Genomic DNA, 21,236 nt, shown 5'->3' on the forward strand with positions numbered 1-21,236 from the left:
ACACATCACCCAAAGCAGTGATAGTGAAGGAAAAGATAAACAGATGGGACTGTTATAGGACAAGGAGAGGGGTAGCCCAAGCCCCGCAAACCTGCCTATTCTAAATGGGTTCTGCCATCCGCCGCATCAACACAAAACATAGGAGACTTTAATGGGAAGGAACTTTAATAAAACTAGGAAACAATACAGGTAAGGCAAAGAGTCTAGTTTCTAAATCAAGCACCCAAAGTTACCCGTCCCCTCGTGGGTAAAAGTCCATCCATATGGGATTGGCCCAGAACAAGGCCCCAAAGCCTGCCACAAGTCTAAAGCATCTTCCTGTGGGGACCCACAGAAAAGGGTCAGAAACAACCAGACAAGCCCGGAAGGAAAAGAGCAAAATCAACATCAAGATAAAAGCTGCCATTGTCACCTCCCCATGGGTCTCACCCACGTCTGTGTCACCCAGTCCACAACCCAAAGACAAGCGCAGTTTCTTCACGTGTCTCTAGGCTCCATGCGCCTCCTCCAAGTCTCCTGGCTCCATCCTGCTTCCTTCCTTCCTCAGTCTCTTCTGCAGCTTCTCCTCTTCCTGCTCAGCTCCACCCTCCCTTGGGTGGGGCAGGGAACCTGGAACCTCCCCCTTTCCTGGGGACGACCCTGTTACAGGACTACATCAAATTAAAGAGCTTCTCTGACCATCTTTCTCTAGATTCTCGTTCTCATTCATTCGGGTGTTCATTCTTTCAACAAACACTTGGTGAACTCCTGCCACAGCCATAGCTCTGTGCTGACCCCAGAGGCAAGCATGAGGACTCACCCTGGGAGAGCTGCTGGCCTGAGGAGGCAGGTGCATCTGGATGCCATGAGACAGTGGAGACAGATATCCATCTTGTCTTTGGTTGTTGGGGACATAAACTCAAAGAGACTGTTAGGTTCTCTGCAGTTAGTCAGTGTATTCAATATGGGGGGGGGGTTGGTATCACAGTAAAAATATATTCATATATCTTGAATTCTTAAAGAAAACCTACCATATTCAAACCCACTTTGCTTTTTAGCCTTATCCATCTCATGACAGTCCTCTTCTGAGTGAATGTGGTTGAAAACTCTGGGCCTCAGTTTTTCTACCTTCCCTGTGCCCCTCTCACTGTCTATCTTTTCATCCTTGCTGGCCTCCCAATGCAGCAACCTATCTTCAGTTCCCCTGCATAAGACACATCACAGATTCCCTCCTATTTCTTGACATTGTCTCTTCCTTTGGCTCCCCCTCTGTAACAGTCAGCCCCTAGCCTTTGTAGGCAGTCATGATTTGACATGTCAGTATTCATAATTCAGTGCATCAGTACCTTCCTCACCCAGTTCCTTTTCTTCTGAGTAGTCCCCATCCAGATACTCAAGCCAGAGACCTCAGGGTCATTAAAAATATCTTAATATGAAAAATACTGAATGGTCTAAAAGTTATAGAAAGAATCACCTTGTAATCAATCTGATCCCATTGCTTAAACAGTCACATAAAGAAACTTGCATTTCTGACCAAATGGATTAAACGGGTAACACCCAGCTCTCCCACTAATAAAAAATACATAAAGTGATTATCAAGGGACTCTGAAAGGTTGTAAGAGTTGGTGAGTTGGGCAGTGAGATCAGGCCCCTCGAGAAGACCCAGCAGAAAGTACCAGCAATTAAGCACGGTCCTTCCTGCCCTGTCTGTGGTACCAATTTATAACTTCTGGCCTTGTAACTGGAGTTTGTACCTTTTGACCACCTTGACCCACCCCCTACCTGTCACAACCACCAGTCTGTTATAGTTTCTGTATCTCTGAGTTGTTTTTTTTTTAATTTCCACTTATAAGTGAGATAATACAGTATTTGTCTTTGTCTGACTTATTTCATTTAGCATAATGCCCTCAGGGGCCATCCATGTCACAAATGACAAGATTTCCTTTTTTTATGGTTGAATAATATTCTGTCAATATATACATGTCATATTTCCTTTATCCATTGATTGGTTAATGAACACATAACTGTCTCCTTGTCTGCACCATTGAACAAGGGGGTGCAGCTATATTTTCAAGATAATGATTTTGTTATCTTCAGATAAATACCCAAAAGTAGAATCGATACATCATTTTGTAGTTTTAGTTTTATGTTTTTGAGGAGCCTTCAAAATTTTTCCATAGTGACTATACCAGTTTACATTTCTACCAGCAGTACAAAAGGGTTTCCTTTTCTCCACATTCTCACCAAGCCTTGTTATCTCTGTCTTACTGATAACAACCACTGGAAAGATGTGCTGTTGGCTAGCATTTCCATGATGATTAGTGATATTAACTACTTTATCATGTATCTGCTGGCCATTCAGATGTCTTTTTGGGAAAAAATACCTATTCAGATTCTTTTTCCCTGCTTTTAAATTGGATTGTTGTTTTCTTCTCTTTAGTTACCTGAGTTCTTTATATGGAATATATTTGAGTATTAATCCTTTATCAGGTATATGATTTTATATACGATTTTGGTATAGTTTGGTATATCAGGTATATGATTTTATATATATCAGATATATGCAGGTATTTTCATTTTGTTGATAGTTTCCTTTTCTGAACAGAAGCCTTTAAGTTTGATGTAGCCCCCCCCCCTTGTTTGTTTATTTTTGCTTTTATTGCCTTTTGGGTTTTTTTTGGGGGGGGTGTCAAATCTAAAAAATCATTACCAATACTGTTATAGGACAGGGAGAGGGGCAGCCCAAACCCCGCAAACCTGCCTATTCTAAATGGGTTCTGCCATCCGCCGCATCAACACAAAACATAGGAGACTTTAATGGGAAGGAACTTTAATAAAACTAGGAAACAATACAGGTAAGGCAAAGAGTCTAGTTTCTAAATGAAGCACCCAAAGTTACCCATCCCCTCGTGGGTAAAACTCCATCCAAATGGGATCGGCCCAGAACAAGGCCCCAAAGCCTGCTACAAGTCTAAAGCATCTTCCAGTGGGGACCCACAGAAAAGGGCCACAAACAACCGGACAAGCCCGGAAGGAAAAGAGCAAAATCAACATCAAGATAAAAGCTGCCATTGTCGCCTCCCCATGGGTCTCACCCACATCTTGTCACCTAGTCCACGACCAAAAGACAAGTGCAGTTTCTTCACGTGTCTCTAGGCTCCATGCGCCTCCTCCAGGTCTCCTTGCTCCATCCTGCTCCTTCCTTCCTCAGTCTCTTCTTCTGCTTCTCTTCTTCCTGCTCAACTCCACCCTCCCTTGGGAGGGGCAGGGAACCTCCCCCTTTCCTGGGGACCACCCTGTTACAATACCAGTGTTAAGGAATTTATTGCCTGTGTTTTCTTCTAGGAGTTTTACAGTTTCAGGTTTTAACTTCAAGTCCTTAACCTACTTTGAGTTGATTTTGTTTATGGTGTGAGACAGTGGTCCAGTTTCATTCTTTTGCCTGTGGCTGTCCAGTTTTCCCAACACCATTTGTTAAAGAGACACTTCTTTCCCACTATATATTCTTGACTCCTTTGTTGTAAACTAATTGCCAAAATGTGTGGGTTTGTTGCTGGGTTCTCTGTTCTGATTCACTGATCTGTGTGTCTGTTTTTATGCCAATACCATTCTATTTTAATTATTATAGCTTTTTAATAGTTTGAGATCAGGAAACATGGTGCCTCTGGCTTTGTTCTTTCTCTGAATCATTTTAGCTATTCAGTCTCTTTTTTTTGGTGTCATACATTTTTCAGGACTGTTAGTTCTATTTCTGTGAAAAATGCCACTGAAATTTTGACAGGGATTGCATTGAATCTGTATATTGTTTTCAGTAGTTTCAACATTTTAACAATATTTTTACAATTCATGAGAATGGAATTTCTTACCATTTGTGTTGTCTTCAGTATCTTTCATTAATGGCAATCCTTCTTTTAAAAAAACAGCAAAAATTGCTGTGTATGTTGGCTTGCAACTTGCTATCTCCACTCCACAATAATGCACGGACATCTTTTCCGATCAGAATGAGTCACCCCCATTCTTTTTAAGGGCTTCATGATATATATATATATACATACACACCATATTTTGCTTACCCATTCCCCACTGAAGGGCGTTCTGATTGTTTTGAATTTTCCTTCCTTTTCCAGTGCTGCAGTAACCACTCTTGTTCATTTTATCTCTATGCGTTCACACTATTGTTTCTTTAGGATTGACTTTTTTTTAATTTTTTTTTTTAGATTTATGTATTTATTTATACAAGCACTGGGTACAGTCAGAAGTGTGGGAGGGTGGGAGAATTCACCAGGGAACAAGACAGGCAGACTGACAAAATACACTGCTGAGGGGAGCAGCGGGTGTGGCAGGAGAGGTCTACGCGCCATGTGGGGCCCTCACTGGTGGCTGGGGATTGAACCGGTACTGCAGAGGCTGCGGGCAGTTTCACAGCCCAGCGCTCAACTGGAGGCCCTAGGATTGACTCTTAAAGTGGATTTTTCTGACTCATGGGACATATGAAGTTTTACTTTTGTAGGCAGTTTCAAATTACCCTCTGTAACGGTTATATAATTTACACTTCTTTCAGTAGAACAGAGATACGAGCCTGTCATCAGTACTGGGTATTATTGATCTGTTTTTATTTTTATTTTTCTATCTGATATATAAAAAAAGTCAGTCATATTTCATACTTTAGTCACCAGGTCCCGGTCATCCTTTTATGTAGTATTTTTATCCTCCCCTCACATTGCCCCTAAGCCAATGCTCATCATCTTTAACTTGATACCTACCACACCTCCTTGCTCCAACTCTCTGCTCACCCTCTCTTCCAAGCCACGGGTCTAATCATGGAGCCTTTTCCTTTAATAACTCTCCATGCCTTTCTGTTATATACAGAAGAAAATTCAAACTTCCATGTAAAGCATTTAGGCTTTTTAGATTCTGGCCACAGTCAACATTTCTGCCATCCTTGTTCATCTGCCAGTTCTTCACTTCCTTTGACATCTCCCCCAGCCCAACCCTTGTCATCAGCTCCTCTCATCAGGCAGCACACGCTGCTTCTACCTCTGAGCACACTCCACCTGCCCCTGTACTTCACACCAAGCTCCCTGAGAACATCAGCTTATTACTGTGTCAAGTATTCATGTCCAGGGGGCTCCTGCCTACAGTGGGTGGTCCTCATGTTTACATGCCCAGGTGCAGGGACAAGGGAGGGATGCAAGCAAGGTAGAGGTTTGGTTGGTGAGTTTGAAGAATGTGGGTTTGGCGTGGGACTTCTGAGCAAATGGATTTCTTTACCTCTGAATTTTCATTTTCTCCTTTGTAAATGAGGTCATTAGTTTTATATATATTATATATAATATATTATATGGCAGCATATAATTATATAAATGGCAGCAAAAGAATTTTAACTATAAAACATGATGTGTTTCCATTCCATACTGTAATAGTTCACTAGGAATGAGCCAATATATACTTATCTGGCTGCATAGAACAATGTGTGGGGAAGGAATTCTCCCTGTCCTAGTGTGTAGCTAGAAGATCCTAGAGATAATATGTGCAGAATATTGTGGGGAGTCATGAACCACCACCACCCTGAGAATAAAAGGTGTCCTGTGTGGGGAGAGGAAGACAGGAGACTTGGAAAACACTGTTTTAAAAATCACAGCTGCAGTTCTGTGAGCCCCGGCTCAGGGAGGTAGGAGCATAGTTTATTTGAGGGCTGGGGGATGTGGAGAGGATGGGAAAGGTCTGCTGACAGAAAGGACATCCTTAGAAGAGTCCTCACTTAGCTCCATGATGCAAATTTGCCTAATTTTTATTAGACAGACATTTAACCTCTTCTTCCTGGTTATTCTCCAAGCACCAAGCTAGGTCTGGTTATCTTAGTCTGGTTTTTGTTTTATTTTTTGCTTTTTTTTTTTTTTTAAAGATATATTTACTTATTTATTTATGCGTGCACTGGGTACAGTCAGAAGCGCGGGAGGGTGAGAGAATTCACCAGAGCCAGAGCGGGGAGCAGAGCAGGCAGAAGGACCGAAGTACACTGCTGAGGGGAGCAGCGGGCGGCAGGAGAGGTCTGCGCGCCATGTGGGACCCTCCTCCGGTGGCTGGGGGAGCAGCCGGGGATTGAACCGGCACTGCAGAGGCTGCGGGCAGCTTCGCAACCCAGCGCCCAACCGCTGCGCCACCGGGGAGGCCCTATTTTTTGCTTTTTATTGAAGATTGGTATATTATATACAGGGAAGTGCCCAGATCACATGTGTGTAGCTCATTGAATTTTCACAGACCACACCAGACCAAGAGGCCCTTGAGGGCCCTCCTGAGCCCCCTTTCTGTGTTCTCTGGACTATGGACCGTGTGTTACTGTCAGTGGATCCTTCTATTCCTGTTTGCTCTTAAAGGAGGAGCCTGTGTGTGGTACTCTGGAGACATGTTTCAGATTTGAAGCATCCTTCCTATATGGAGATTCGGCATCTGCCATGGGTCTAGTACCGGTGGGGACTTATACACGGTAGTTTTGCTTTATACTGTCACCGCAGACTCTCCATTAGCAGATCCTGTACCGTTGCTCCTAGGGGAAATATGGGGAACCTAAGTTCCTGTGAGCCTCTGATTAATACGTAATCTTTTTTATGTGCTTCTGTTTAAAGACACCTGTTTTAATATAGGTTGTTGATTCAAGTAACATCCAGCTTATAGCCAATAGCACTTACAGCCTAAGCAAAGCTTACCTAACAGATGCATTGCCTCTATAGGGCACGCCACTGCATTTTTGTGCTTAGGATTGCTAGACAGCACTTCAGAACTAGACTTGGGTACTATTTTGAACTGTAAAACCACCAACAAAAAGCACAAAAAAGTATACATTGAACAGGACACTTTTTTTAAATATGAGAGATAAATAAAAAAGAAATAGACCGTCCTCTTGTTGGATGTCAGCTGGAACATTCAGGGGAGTCACATTTTTCACAGTGCTGCATTTTTACAGATTTCCATGAAGGACCACAAGTATTGATTTTGGAATTACAAATACATTTTAGCAGGTAGGCAAACTCTCAAATATAGAGACCACGAATAATGAGGACTGACTATATTGTTGAATAAGGAAATGAAGGAATTATTTAACTTGGAGATGGATATAGGACATAGTCCATTGTACATAATTAAAAATGGAAGTTTTCTCTGTAAAAGCCCTTGCTCAATCAAAATGCTCAGCACAGTTTTGAGATAAAGGCAAGCTTGCTGGAGCACTAACTGCCCAAGTCCTCTGGTAAGAGCACCCAGCCTGGCTCATGGCTAAAACTACTGGAGAGTGACTGCAGACTCTGCCAGCATGTATTGATCAGAGACTGTGTAAGCAAAGACAGACAACAGATCTATAAATACTTAAAAAAAAAAAAAACCCACAAAACTTTCATACAGGAAACCTAACTTAAGCCCTCTGTGTTGTAAGCCAGCCCCCATGTCCCTGGGCCCCACCCCGCCCCCAGAGGCCCCTTAGCATCTCCTTGCCTTTAAGCCAGAGGGGTGGCAGGGGAGCCAGAGGGACCACAGAGACAGGGTGATCACTCTGTTGTAAAGCTCTCCTCTCCCTTTCTCTTTCTTTTCTCTGATTTCTGAATTTGTACAACTTGTATGTGCACTTCTATGAACAAGGGAGACATTTTATGAAAGGAAGCAATTCTTAACAGTTGCTATTTTTTAAAATGGCAGCATCTACCATTTTTTTTTTTTTAAAGTAAGAATCCTGCCATCCAGCCATGTGTTAGCTCAGGTTAGAGTATCAGCTTTCTTAGCCAAAGTGCAAGAAACCATGATAGTTTCACATTGTTTGGCTCATTGCCTCTCACTAAGAAGGCAGTGTTCTCCACATCTCCCAGCTTCCAGGCCACAGCTGTGTCTGCCGTCCAGTCCTTGGAGATGTAGACCACTGTTGGAGCCCCGCCCTTGCACTCTCAGTGATTCATTAGGAAGTCTTTTTGAGTGAAAGAAAGGGTATCTTAAGTCTGAGTTTTAATACGCTCCCCTCCTGGGGGAGGGAGGCAGTAAGGAAAGGAAAAAAGAAATTCATCATCCATCAGTAAGTCAAAACAAAGTGAACAGAGGCAGCATTCTCACAGAGCTCACCGGGTAGTGGAACATCTCTAGAAACCGGGAATAGTTTACTTAACATTGAGGGTTTTCAGAATGGTTAACTTTAGATCTTCTGAATACAAATAGCTTGGTTAAAATGCCAAACATGGGTCCAGAAACTGCGGTTTCCTTCCCCATTGTAGTTAGAGTTCTGGGCAACCCTAGGCAGGCAGAATTGTTGGCTTTTGCCAGATTCTAAAAACTTACATGCCTTATTCAGGAGATTAATCCAAGTTACTCCTCAATTGGGAACAAAAACAACAAAAACAAAATGACGAAAGCAACAGTTGGGGAGCCGCTCACATTCTTTAGCACACAGGTACAAATGAGGCTAAGTGCTTTGCATGGACAATCTCACTGAATCTGCAGTCACTGAGGAAGAGTAGTTGGTAGATCATTTTCTTTAATCTTCATAGTCACATTAGGAGGTGTAGCTATTGCTATTTCCCTCATTATACACTGAAATTGAGTTACAAAGAGGTTCTAGAACGGCCTGAGAGCCTGTTCCCAGCCTAAGAACTGAATCTCTGACCCAGAGGCCCTAGGGCCACATCATTAGCCAGCACTGTTGCTTGCCCCAGGGAGGAAACATCCTAATTACAGCAGCCCATTGAATCAACCCAAAGAACAAGAGCTCTCGGAAATGAATGCTTAACAACAGATACTTTTCAAACTAAATCCTTCCAATGGGGGTGGGGGGGGGGGAACAGGTTAAGAAGGATGGGAACTAGAGGAAAGCAAACTTGTAGCCTCCTCTTTTGAAGAAGTCTTTACAACAACAACAAAAAATCTTTTATCAAAAGGAGTCTTCAGGTGAAATTAAATTACATAACAGAGCAAGCTTTGCAGCTGTTACAGCACCTCGAGGCTCAGTGTTCTGCTTTCTGGGTGTTCTCTCTTCCTATGCTGTGCAACACATCAGATTTGATGCCTTTCCTTCCAGGGCCGTTGTGTTTGGGAGATGCACTCTCCTGAGACCCTTTGCAAAAGGGATCATTGCAGATGCAGACATGACTTGCTGGTTTGCTATGTGTGAGAAATGGTCCTGGCCTTCTCATTGCAAACTCAGGCACTTTTAACATTTTAAATCTTTTGTCCTTTTGGGAGGGGGGATTGAGAATGGCAGAGCCTTATAGCCAAATCTTCAGGGAATTAAGGTTATCTGTGTATTGAAGCAGAGAAAGGAAAAGACCAGTTTTCAGCTCCTTTTATTTAATTTGACACCACATCTACATTATCCTGGGATTGGTGACAAGTTGAACAGTTTAATCTCAGAAGCTGTTTTTATGGTGGAATTTTGACCCTATATGTTCCTGCTGGAGAGCTCTCTTTGGCCTCTGAAGCCCACTTTATTGGGCAAATTACCTGTGTCTTTACTCCTTCCCCTTGCCCTCCTTATGTGAAGTACAGCATAACCCTTGTCCCCTTGTCCCCACTGTAGGCACCAAGTACAGGAGTTCAGGCTATAAATCAGAATGGCCACCTAGGCCTTCTGCAACAGAGCAGATTGGCTCTCACTCTGTTAGGGGGAAAAGGATGTCCCAAAACAAATTCCATCTAGGCTTGTGGACTCCACCCCCACCCCAGGTCAAAGCCAAAGACACTGGGAACTCCAAATCCCATCACCACCAAAGGGAAGGTGGCTGGGACCTGAGGGTGGGGTTAAGCAGCCAGGTGGATACAAAAGGCAGACACGTGGGCTTTGGGGGGGGGGGCCTCCATTTTTGGCTCTCCGCCAGCTCGCAGCTGTCCAGCCAGCTCTGAGAGTGACTTTGGGTTTCCAGGTCGGCGGATCGGGTAGGACGCATTAAAGACTTTATTTCCCTATTTTCTCCCTGAGTTGTACATTTCCTTAATTCCCTTTCCCTTATAAATAAACCTTTTATTAACCCTTTTGTGTGTGTCTGTAGTAGAGTATTCATAAGTCCCTTTAAAGCGCGCGGGTGAGGACCCACAGCCAGGAACCCGTTTAATATCGGGGTTGCTCTATAACAACTCTGCTGCTCTGCCTGTGCTCACCTGGCACAGGGACTAACCTGTAGGTTTATGAGGCTCCGGTGGAATCTCAGGTCTTTCTGTGGGGCTTTCCCTCCTTTCTGGTATCTGGAACCACGTCCTCCACTCCCATGCCCTCTACCCTAGAGCTGGCCCTGATAGTTCCTTTGAAAGGGTGTGGGGGGCATCAAAGTCCCTCTGACACACTTGCATTCTTAGCAAGAAAAAAGTGGAAAGGAGAGAGTACAGAATATGAGGAAAGGACACGGATTCTGGTTAGGCAGACTCTGAGGACTCAATGGAACATGGAGCTGAGAATGAGGGGTAAGAATGCAAACTTTATGTAAAACTTGCAACTACCCAGGCCGCATTTCACATGCTAGGCCATCACTGGATTGTCTGGACAAGAAATAAAACATAAACTTACATGGAAAATGATCTAATATTAGAACCGTACCTGGTATGTAGTCCATGGCATGTGTTTGTTAAACAAGTTCTTATGACCAAAAGCATTTATCAGTGGGGTAAATGGTTAGCTAACATTATGTCTAATAGCATGCGGTGGGGTAAATGTCCCAGAAGAGTCACAAAATAACTAGGAAAGGGAGCAAATGTCCTGGTAGTGCAACAGGGTGGTCCCCAGGAAAGGGGGAGGTTCCCTGACCCACCCAAGGGAGGGTGGAGCTGAGCAGGAAGAGGAGAAACTGAAGAAGAGACTGAGGAAGGAAGCAGGATGGAGCCAGGAGACCTGGAGGAGGCGCATGGAGCCTAGAGACACGTGAAGAAACTGCGCTTGTCTTTTGGTCATGGACTGGGTGACACAGATGTGGGTGAGACCCATGGGGAGGTGACAATGGCAGCTTTTATCTTGATGTTGATTTTGCTCTTTTCCTTCCGGGCTTGTCTGGTTGTTTCTGGCCCTTTTCTGTGGGTCCCCACTGGAAGATGCTTTAGACTTGTGGCAGGCCTTGGGGCCTTGCTCTGGGCCAATCCCATTTGGATGGACTTTTACCCAGGAGGGGACGGGTAAATTTGGGTGCTTGATTTAGAAACTAGATTCTTTGCCTTTCTTGTATTGTTTCCTAGTTTTATTAAAGTTCCTTTTCATTAAAGTCTCCTATGTTTTGTGTTGATGCGGCGGATGGCAGAACCCATTTAGAATAGGCAGGTTTGCGGGGCCTGGGCTGCCCCCTCCCTGTCCTATAACAGTAGGGTGACCCGAACAGGCTTTGTGGAGGAGCCAGGATGATTCTGAAACAGGTGTGCAGTCACCTCACTTGGACTGAGGCCACAGCCTCCCCTGTCACTTCTCTGACCCCCACCCTTGCGGTCAAACACCCTCCAGATGGCTGGCCTCCAGATGGTGTGCCCAGGGTTAAACCCCAAGGCTCCTTATTATAGACAGAAAAAGGTTCAAGAAGACCTGCCTGCTCTTCAGCCCCTTTGGGCTGTCCTGCATGCAGTTCTTTTCTGCCTCCTCCACCAGGGTGGGCTTTGCTTGCATCTCAGCTCATCCCCAACTGGACTTTGAGCTTTATGAAGTAACAATTTGGTGTTTCTTTGTCAACTTTCCCACTACCTCAGTGCTCTGCATAGCAAACAATGGATGGTGTGTGCCATTGTGTGGAGCAGGGGTGTTGGCTCTAAGAACAGAAAATTGGGCTGGATTGTACATTTGAAATTAATCTGAGTGAATTCTGAATGTTGAAATTGGGAATGAAAGAGAACATTTCAGGAGAAAGAGAGGACGATTAAGGGTAGGGAGCAAGGAGGAATTCCTAGGTTTGGGAGCAAGAGTCCAGTGAGGGCCTGGAAAGGAAATTCTCAGGACAGGACGGGCTGCCAAGAGCACTTATGTGGGGAGAGGAGGGTATAATCAGAGCTGCAGGGGGTAAAGCAGGTTGAAAATGGGCAAAAACCTTAGGATTTTTGGTTCAGTTGTTGGATGAGTAGAGAGACCTGTGTTCATGTTGTGGCTGGGTCAGGAATTAGCTGGAGACCCAGGCAAAGGCCATTTGAGCTAAGGGTAGCGGAGAATGAAGAACTGGAGCTTCAGGGGGATGGCAAGGCTCAGTGAAGGCTTACTGTTCTTGGCGCTGTGGCAGATCCAGGAATTTTGCAAAGCAGCAGAACAGAAGTCATTGACCAGGGAGAACTTGTGAAGAGATAGGAAGAGACAAGGACTGATGTGGGGTTCTCAGGCAACCAGGAGTGCAGAGGCCTCAGGGAACAGCCAGAAGAAAGCAGGAGCCAGTCCCAGAGGCCCAGACCAAGGTTAGTTCTGTGTGTGAAGCCAAATGCCCTCCTCAACCCTGGCGGGAAACTGAAGGTTCCTCACCACTCCTTAGTCACCAGAGAGAAAAGGACTCCAGGTGAAACTGGACACAGAGGCAAAAACAAATAGAATAATATCCTATACACTGAGGAGGGAGATGTAGCGTGTGTGAAGCCACAGACGACCTGGACTCACAAAGACATCTGCATGTGTTGCGTGTGGGAAAGGCAGCACTTCACCTGTCTGACCCCAGAGCACTGCACAGAAGGGACACAGGACAGGGCCGGTGCCACATGGAGAGTTCTCTTTGTTTCATGTGGTGGCAGGCAAGCATTCATACAGGCAGGCTCATGGGGAGTGCATTCAATGTACGTTGTACCCATAAGAATTCATAAATTGCATCCATAAAGGTTTCCTTGAATAAAAAACATGCTCAATTCCTTTTGTGGCTGATGATGAAGGTAATAAATTCTCATCATAGAAAACATGGTAATACAAAAGAGTTCAAGTGTTAAAGGGGAGATGAGACACAATTTTCCTACCCAAAGAGAAGCACTGTGAACATGGAAGAAAATTCAGAAAAAATGTTAGGATTTTAAAAGCTAGTTTTGGTGTCTCCACAAAGGGAAGGTTATGCTTACAACTTTTAAAAGAAAGAAGAAATAATAGTGTCTGCAACTTCCAGGAAATCAGGTGATGTATGGAAGAGCAAATTGACAAACTTGTAATAAAGAAATCTGAGCTTGTTTGTGCACTCACTTTTATCTCATTCCAGAGAGTCTCTCATAGGATGAAGTGGCTTTAAAATGGGCGTTTAATTTTTTGTGGCTCAGGCTACATAATCTCTTTAATGTATTTTAAATGAGAAAACAAAGTCCTCTATAGAAAAGTAACAATCTCACCAGAAAGACTTCCAGATCCCCTTTCCTTCTGCACACCCACTCCTGTCCTCTGAGCCCCTGCACAATGTTCTCTGTATGGGAGAAGCCAAAGGTGATGCTAAAGAGGGAGTAGGACTAGGGCTGTTTTGCATAACCTGTGTCTTTACTCACAGAGAAGGGCCTGCCTCCTGCAGCTGCAGGCCCTGGAGCTGACAGCCAGCCTGCGCCACCTTGGATCACCGTCACTCGGCAGAAGCGGCGAGGAGCCCAAGACCAACCACCCGACCAGGAAGAAAAGCCGGGGGTGAGGCCTCTGAGGTCTGAAATAGGGAAGCAAGCCAAGGTGCCCGAGAGAGCCCAGGTGCTTAGAGCAAATACTTTCTGTCTTTAGGGACAGGAGAGTGCAGCCAGCTGGGACTTGGGGCTGGAACCCAGAGATGGCCACACATCCTACATGGTCATTGTAGAAACCATCACCTGTGATCACTGATATCTGCCCTTTGCATGCACTGGGCCTTTAGGGAGGCAAAGAAGTGGGTGAATCACTTAGGCAGTGGAGACAACTCTTTGTTCCCTACCTCCTGCACAATACAGCACCTGGAGAAATGGAATAGGGTTAGAATAACCTTTCAGTGATATGCACAGTGACGATGTCAACAGTTCTGTCTTGGCTCATTGCATGCTGATGGATGAGCCCTGCCTTTGCTGCTACACTGGGCTACTGCCAGGCTCCTTTTTCCTCATGTAAGGCCGCAAGGTTGCAACCAAAATTTCCATTTTGCACCCTGGACTGAAAAACGCTTTTTCAAATGCTGACAACTGTGCTTAGAAGCAGGCTGAGACTCACCACTCTTGTATTCCCTTAATAGCCTGCATAGTAGATCCCCCCACATGTTTAAGCTGTGTGGAGAAAGGACCCAGAGCCTGTGGGAGGATGTTTTAACCAGACCTTCAGCTGGACCCTCATACAGGCTAGGGGAATTTATAAAACAAATATTAGTGGATGATACCCACTCAGGGCATCCATGATAGTACCCTGTGTTTCAAAAAATCACAAAACTATTTTCAAATAGAATTAATTCATTTTGACTTTTGAATGAAATCCCTACCATCCACCATTTGGGGACCTGGGGGAAAGTCAGGCCCTGGTTTGAGTTCCAGTCTTCAGAATGCTCAACATCAGCAAGTGCGCAAATCACAGCTTTGCCAAGAAAGTGCTAGCGCTCAGTTCATCTTGGTGGGGAAGAAGCTGCATGACCCGCCACTGTCTCTGACTGCGTTGGCTCCTGTGTAAATCTCATGTGACTGACAACATGTGTCTTTTTTGTGCCCTACAGGAGCCCATGAAACAAGCTGATTTTGTTCGAAGCAAGTCTTTCCTGATGACTCCTGCTAAACCCACTGGGGACCGGAGGCAGGAGACAAAGATTCGCCTCCAGGAAGGTCTTCAAAGAGGGATCTCCTTGTCTCATCAGAACCTGGGTACGAAACCCTCACTTAGCATAGGTCTCCAGAATTGGACCTGCCGGTTTTATTTGTTTTTCTGAGTTGTCTGCCACATTGATTTTTTTTTAAAGATTTATTTTTATTTTTATACAAGAACTGGGGTACAGGCCATAGGCTCGGGAGGGTGAGAGGATTCACCAGAGACAGAGTGGGGAACAGAACAGGCAGAGAACCAAAATACACTGCTGAGGGGAGCAACGGGTGCGTCAGGAGAGGTCTGCCGTGCCATGTGAGTTTCTCCCTGGCCGGCCAGGAATTGAACCCGCGCTGCAGAGGCTGCGGACAGCTTCACAGCGCTGTTCTCAACCTGCTGCACCACCAGGGAGGCCCCACATTGATTTTATTTTAACAGCTTCTATTGAAAGATCATTTATGGACAATGGAACTTACCTGTTCTAGGTGTGCAATTCATGGTATATGTGTTTATGAGAACAGAGGACTACAACCGCGACAATCCAATCTTAGAACATTCCCCTCTCTCATGCCCATTTAAATTCACTCATCATACCTAACCCCAGTTCTGGCAACTACGAATCTACTGCCTATCGCTATGTATGTGCTTTTCTTTGACTGTTCTTATAAATGAAGTCATAGGATATGTTTTCTTTCATGTCTGGCTGCTTTTATTGAACAGTAGAATGTCTTTGAGATTTCTTTTGTATCTCTGTAAGATTTTTCAGTGTTTTCTAATTTATAATTGTGGTAAAATACTCATAACAAAATTTACCTTTTTTTAGTCTACAGCTCAGTAGTGTTAAGCATATACACCCTTTGTGCAACCATTCTCCACAGTTCCTGCAGTTTTATTCTGAAAGTTTCTTTCATCTCACTGCATTTCTGGAACTGCCTGAGCCTGCTCTTAAGTCTTTTAATCACATAAATTAGCCTGTGCCTAAATCTCTACATGTTTACACATTAGTGGATTTTATGTTTGAAACTACAGTTAAGACCTTGGTGTATATTTTAAAGATATGCAAGAGGTTTAAGTGAAAATCCAAACTCATTTCTCATGTTTCTGTTTGTTTTTTCTTCTTTCCAGCGGCTCAGTCTGCTGTGATGACAGAGAAAGAATTGCATCAGCTGAAGAGAGCCAGTTATGCCAGTGCAGATCAGCCATCCTGGATGGAACTTGCCAGAAAGAAATCTCAAGCTTGGAGTGACATGCCCCAAATTATAAAATAAGTTGACTGTGTACTAATAAGAACGTCCACCACCTTGATGGGTTACCTACTTAAAAACTGCCACTAAATAAGGCAAATGAATGTGAAATTTAAGAGTGACTTTAATCATCAAGCGAGGGGAGAGCAAGCTAGGAGAAGAGGAAGGAACTAGGCAAATAAAGAAGACAGACTCCCAGCCACAGCCCTGGGCCAGAGACCCAGAACATAAGAACACCATTGAAAAGAGCCAGGAACAAGGTCCTGTGCTAAAAGGTATGAATGTGAGTCTTTCAGAATTCCCTTGATGAAGAGGGCTTGGGCAAGGAAGAAAATGAAACTTGGATGCATAAACAGGACACTGTCAAAAGCCCAGAGAGAAGTTGTTCCAGGGGAACGTGGATCTGCACTTGCACACAAAGCGACTCATCTCTGGTCATTATCTGGCTTTGGAGCCTGTCTTCTCCTTTCACGTTTACTGTTAGGCATGACGTTTAGGGTAAAACAGGGATGCCGTTTCCAAGAGCAGCTATAAAAAAATCAGTTTTCCTGAGGATAGCCACTCTAAGAAGGCACAGAAGGAACACAGCAGGGTTCATCAATTCAGAGACTGTTCCCAAAAATAATTTTTAAACTTTTCCACAAGGCATCTGTGTCTTTAGCCATTGCGCAATGCATTGCCTGTTCAATAAAAAGTTTTAAGCACAATTTTCTCATGTGTGTTATTTTCTGCTCTCATTCGATTCTCCAAGTGTTTCTTCTTTCTTTCTTTGTCCTTTGAGTCTTTCCTTTTCTTTCTTGGTTCTTTTCATATCCGTGTCTTCGAGAGTACTGATTTGTTCTTCCATATCATCCGTTCTATTTTCATGTCTTTTTCCAGAATTTTTAGCTCCTCATTGACCTTTTAACATCCTGCATTTCCTCTGTATTCTTACTCAAAGTTTCAGTCTTGTTCCTCTGCTGATTTTGTTCCTCATAGCATTTTGTTCCTTTTCTTCATCTTCTAATATAGTTCTGATTTGTTTTTCTGAGCTTTGTTTGTGTTGTTCAAGTCTGACTCTTAATTATGGCGATTTTGAATTCTTCATCTGACAGGGAGGAGAATTCTTCTGGGTCGGTGTTAGGTTCTGGAGTTTGGTTTTCTCTCTGTGGTTCATTGTTCCCCTGAGGGCTTCCTTGGCCATTTGTGTTTCTCTTTCTCACTGTTGTTTGCTTTGAGTTTGCTCTGCTGTATTGGTGTCCTGGTTGTTTATGATTCCTTTTCCCCTGCTGTTGTGGGTGTTTAGTTGATGTTGGATATAGCTACTGGGGTCTTGTAGGATCTGGGGTGGTGCTAGAGCCTCCCTCAATGCTTCCCCAGGCCTGGTTCTGGTGGCTGGGAGGGCAGGAGGGTGAGTTGTGAGTCCAGAGACTGAGTTGTGGAGAACTTACCTCTCCCAGGAGCAGTGGCTTGGGGTCGTCCTCCAGTGTCTGGGAAGGCAAGGGGTTGCCAGAGATTCCTGGAGTTAGTTGAGGGCTCCTGATGATGGACACGGCACTGAGAGGGCCAGGCTGGGGCCCAGTCTGCTGGGAGGCACTGTCAAGCTAAGTGGGATGCACTTTCTGTTGTGGCCCGGGGCCCATGGTGAATATCTAAGTCTTGCAAGTTTGCAACTCAGGCCTCTGTCTACTCCTGAGAAGCTGGTTTCTGGTGCTGGGGTCAGGGGTGCTTACCTGGGGATAGCTGAGGGTCCCCAATTCAGGACACGGTGCCGTGAAGCTTCGGCTATGGCCTAGTTCCTTCAGGGTTGTTCTACTCACATTTAGAGGACATCTTCCAACGCTGAGTTAAATACAGTTCATGGGGTTTTGTATAATACATACTAGATCTTATTTAAAATCTCAATTGTAGTGGGCAGTATGTCTGTCTCATAAGATTTCTATTGAGTTGATTTTGGAGTTTGGTTTTTTTAAGATAGTTTTTCCAATATGGTTTGGTGTTTGTATTTGGAAATCAGAAGATTATACAGATTAATTTTCTCATCTTTTGGGTGCAACATCTTAAAAATATAACATTTCCTAAAAAGTTACAATTCCTTGGTGTTTAATTAATCTAACCTGAGGAATTCAATGGAGGGTCGTCCTGCAACTGATACATTCCTGCAGGGAGATTGTGACCCTATGCACAGCAAAAGGAGCTGAGACAGTGCCCAAAGTTTGAAAATGATGTAGGACATCTGGAGTGGCAATGGAGATGGCAAAAGTGTGCAAGGGAATGCCACTGTTGGCTTTCTTTTTTTTTTTCTTTTTTTTTTTATAGAGGCATGTTTTTTATTTATTTATTTGTTTGTTTTGTTTATACATGCACTGGGTACAGTCAGAAGCGCGGGAGGGTGAGAGAATTCACCAGAGCCAGAGCGGGGAGCAGAGCAGGCAGAAGGACCGAAGTACACTGCTGAGGGGAGCAGCGGGCGGCAGGAGAGGTCTGCGCGCCATGTGGGACCCTCCTCCGGTGGCCGGGGAGCAACCGGGGATCGAACCGGCACTGCAGAGGCTGCAGGCAGCTTTGCAAACCAGCGCTCAACCGCTGCGCCACCAGGGAGGCCCCACTGTTGGCTTTCTTAAGAGAGTGAGCGATTACTGAGTCTCTCTTACAGCCAGGCACTGCTCTGAATGCTTCATATACATTTTAGTCATCCTCTCCACAGCCCTTTGGGGGTGGGTATTTATCTCCAGTGTGCAGATGAGGAAACTGAGGCATATTGAGGTTAAGGTCACCTATCCAAGTTCTCACAGCAGGTGAGTACCTGTTAAATAACTATGGGCCACATGCCTTTATTATTATTTTTAAAGATTTTATTTATTTATTTATACAAGAACTAGGGTACAGGCCAGATGCACAAGAGGGTGAGAGGATTCACCAGAGACAAAGTGGGGAACAGAACAGGCAGACTGACGAAATACACTGCTGAGGGGGCAGCGGGCGTGACAGGAGAGGTCTGCCACGCCATATGGGACCCTTGCTGTCTGGCTGGGATCAACCGGCACTGCAGAGGCTGTGGACAGCTTCACAGCGCGGTGCTCAACTGCTGTGCCACCAGGGGATGGGCCACACGCCTTTAAATACTATACTCAATCGATGGCCCCATTTTAAAAAAGCATTAGTGTAGCGGTGAATTGTATCCTCGAAGATACAGGGCAGACAAGGGCACACCAAGCAGGGCCTCAAAGACTCCTACATGGATGTAGGCTCCAGGACTGTAAGAAATAACTTTCTGTTATTTAAGTCCACCAGTTTGTGGGGCTTTGTTTGGGCAGCCCTAGCAGACTAGTGTACCTCTTGGCAGTCACCAGCACCAACTTGCCAGCCATGTGAATGAGCTAACTTCAACTTGGCTCCTCTACCCCGAGTCAAGCCTTCAGATGACAGCCACCCAGCTGACATAGTGACGGCAACCTAGTGAGAGGTCTGCCAGCTGGGTTGCTCCCAAATTCTGACCACTGAAATTGTTAGGCAATAAATGTTTGCTATTTTTTTTTAAATCACTAATTTTTGGAGTAATTTGTTACACAGCAACAGGTAACTAATACAGAAGTTTCATATTCTTTTTCTATGTCCTAAATCAGCAAGTCCTTAACTTGTTTTAAAGTTAGTATTTTACTTCGGGTTAAGAACACAACCATGAGCATGGTATGAAAATTTTATTGAACACCTTCCAAAATGCAGTATGTCTTAGGTAATGTGGCAGAGGTGCGGGGGAGGGGAAGGGAGGTAAAGCCAGAACCCATGACCCCCTTACAGAGAATGCCTTGCATCTGGAAGCAAATGCTCTGCCATGGATTTCACCCTCACCCACCCATCCACAACACCTACCTGTTCGTGGGACTTGGCCACTGAGTTCTGGCTCATGGATAGAAGAAGTGTGCAGCCCATATACAAAGTACTTTCTCAAGAGAGAAAATCAAGATGACAAAGAAGTGTCCCATGGAAAACACTTGAGAGAAAAGAGCTGTGTTTTCCCGTGGAAAACACTTGAGAGAAAAGATCGAGAAAGGGGGGAGAGTTTTATTCAGATGTTTGAAGAAGAGGGAATTGACTAATTCTGTGTAACTCCACAGAGAATAAACCAGGACCAGAAATGAAAAAGGGAAGGACAAAGGAAGGAGTGCTTTAACTACTGCACTTTCCCAGCCTGGGACAGGATGCCTGGGCAGGAATGGGTTCCCTGACACTCGGAATGAGTAAGCTGAGAGAGGCTGGCCACCCCTTGGAGGCTGGAAGGACCTTTACCCTGGTGTGAGTTTGGACTGGGCGATCCCAGCCTGGATCTATCTGTATCCACACATATAATTTAAAGTGGAAACTTTTACATCAGCTTTGTAATGTAATTACATTATATTACTCCTAATACTAATTATTACCAAGAAGCAATCATCCAGAAAAGAATCCAAATGGGTTTTTTGGCAGGATGTAGTTATCCAGAGCGCTTTGAAAGCTTTTTGTTACCAGAAGGCAGCTATGTAGAAACAGCCAGTCAGGACACAGGATCTCCCCAGCCTGCCTCTACAGATGGGGGTGCAAGTCTGCTTTCCCAACCCCTTGAATTTCTGGCTGACTCTTTTTAACTCCTGTGTGGAAAGAAATATTTATTCTTTGTTAGATGAAAATGATCTCTGGAGAGTAGACTTCCTAAAACTGAATTGCAAAAATAATGCAGGCTGAATGCATGTGTTTGGGGTAATAGTGGTTGACATTTGCCTTCTATGCATTGTCTAGCTTCCTTCCTGATTTCTCCATAGGGAAATTATCCTCATTAGCATGGAAATAAAAGAGAAATGTGTTTGTGATGTCAAGAATATCATAAAAAACAATGGTCAGGCTGGTTGTTGGGGTGTGCTCCAGATCTCATTGACCTCTTCTAAAAGGACCCTGAAGTATTTGCAGAGAAGCCAGAGGCCTCCAGACTTGCATGCCTCTGACCCTGAGCAGCCCTCCCTCCCAGGCACCTCATTCCACAGCTGCTATAACATTTGCAGAAAAACAGGACTTCAACATTTAGCTCATTATCTAATAAAGAACAAGTTGCCCTGAAAGATACCCTGCAGAAATAAGAATTCTGATATCAAAGGTAGGAAAAGGCAGACTTACTACTGAGACAAAAGAAACTAGACAAATCACGAGGGAGTCCTTCAGACAAAATAAACCTGATCTTTCAGAAACTGGTGTCTTGCAATTGAGAAATTCCAGCTTTCTTTCCAAAGAAGAAGGAAGTGGTGATATTATTTGCATTATCACCACCCTGCCACCTCACTGCCATCTTATGTACAAAGATCAGGCACTCTCACCAGGTGGAC

At 44.5% G+C, this 21,236-nt stretch overlaps 1 protein-coding gene across 1 annotated transcript in view; it reads left to right on the forward strand.

The window, feature by feature from the left end:
* CRACDL (CRACD like) overlaps positions 1 to 15,927 on the forward strand; it is a gene marked incomplete at its 3' end in the record, with an annotated part of 39,904 nt that extends 23,977 nt beyond the window's left edge. Inside the window, exons 7-9 of the mRNA XM_084235043.1 lie at positions 13,413 to 13,600; positions 14,577 to 14,721; positions 15,785 to 15,927. Of these exons, the coding sequence (XP_084091169.1) occupies positions 13,413 to 13,600; positions 14,577 to 14,721; positions 15,785 to 15,927 (476 nt within the window). The remainder of the gene's footprint in view (positions 1 to 13,412; positions 13,601 to 14,576; positions 14,722 to 15,784) is intronic.
* Positions 15,928 to 21,236: the final 5,309 nt, after the last annotated feature.

The sequence above is a fragment of the Talpa europaea genome, assembly GCF_964194135.1.
Source record: "Talpa europaea genome assembly, chromosome: 6".
NCBI lineage: Eukaryota > Metazoa > Chordata > Mammalia > Eulipotyphla > Talpidae > Talpa > Talpa europaea.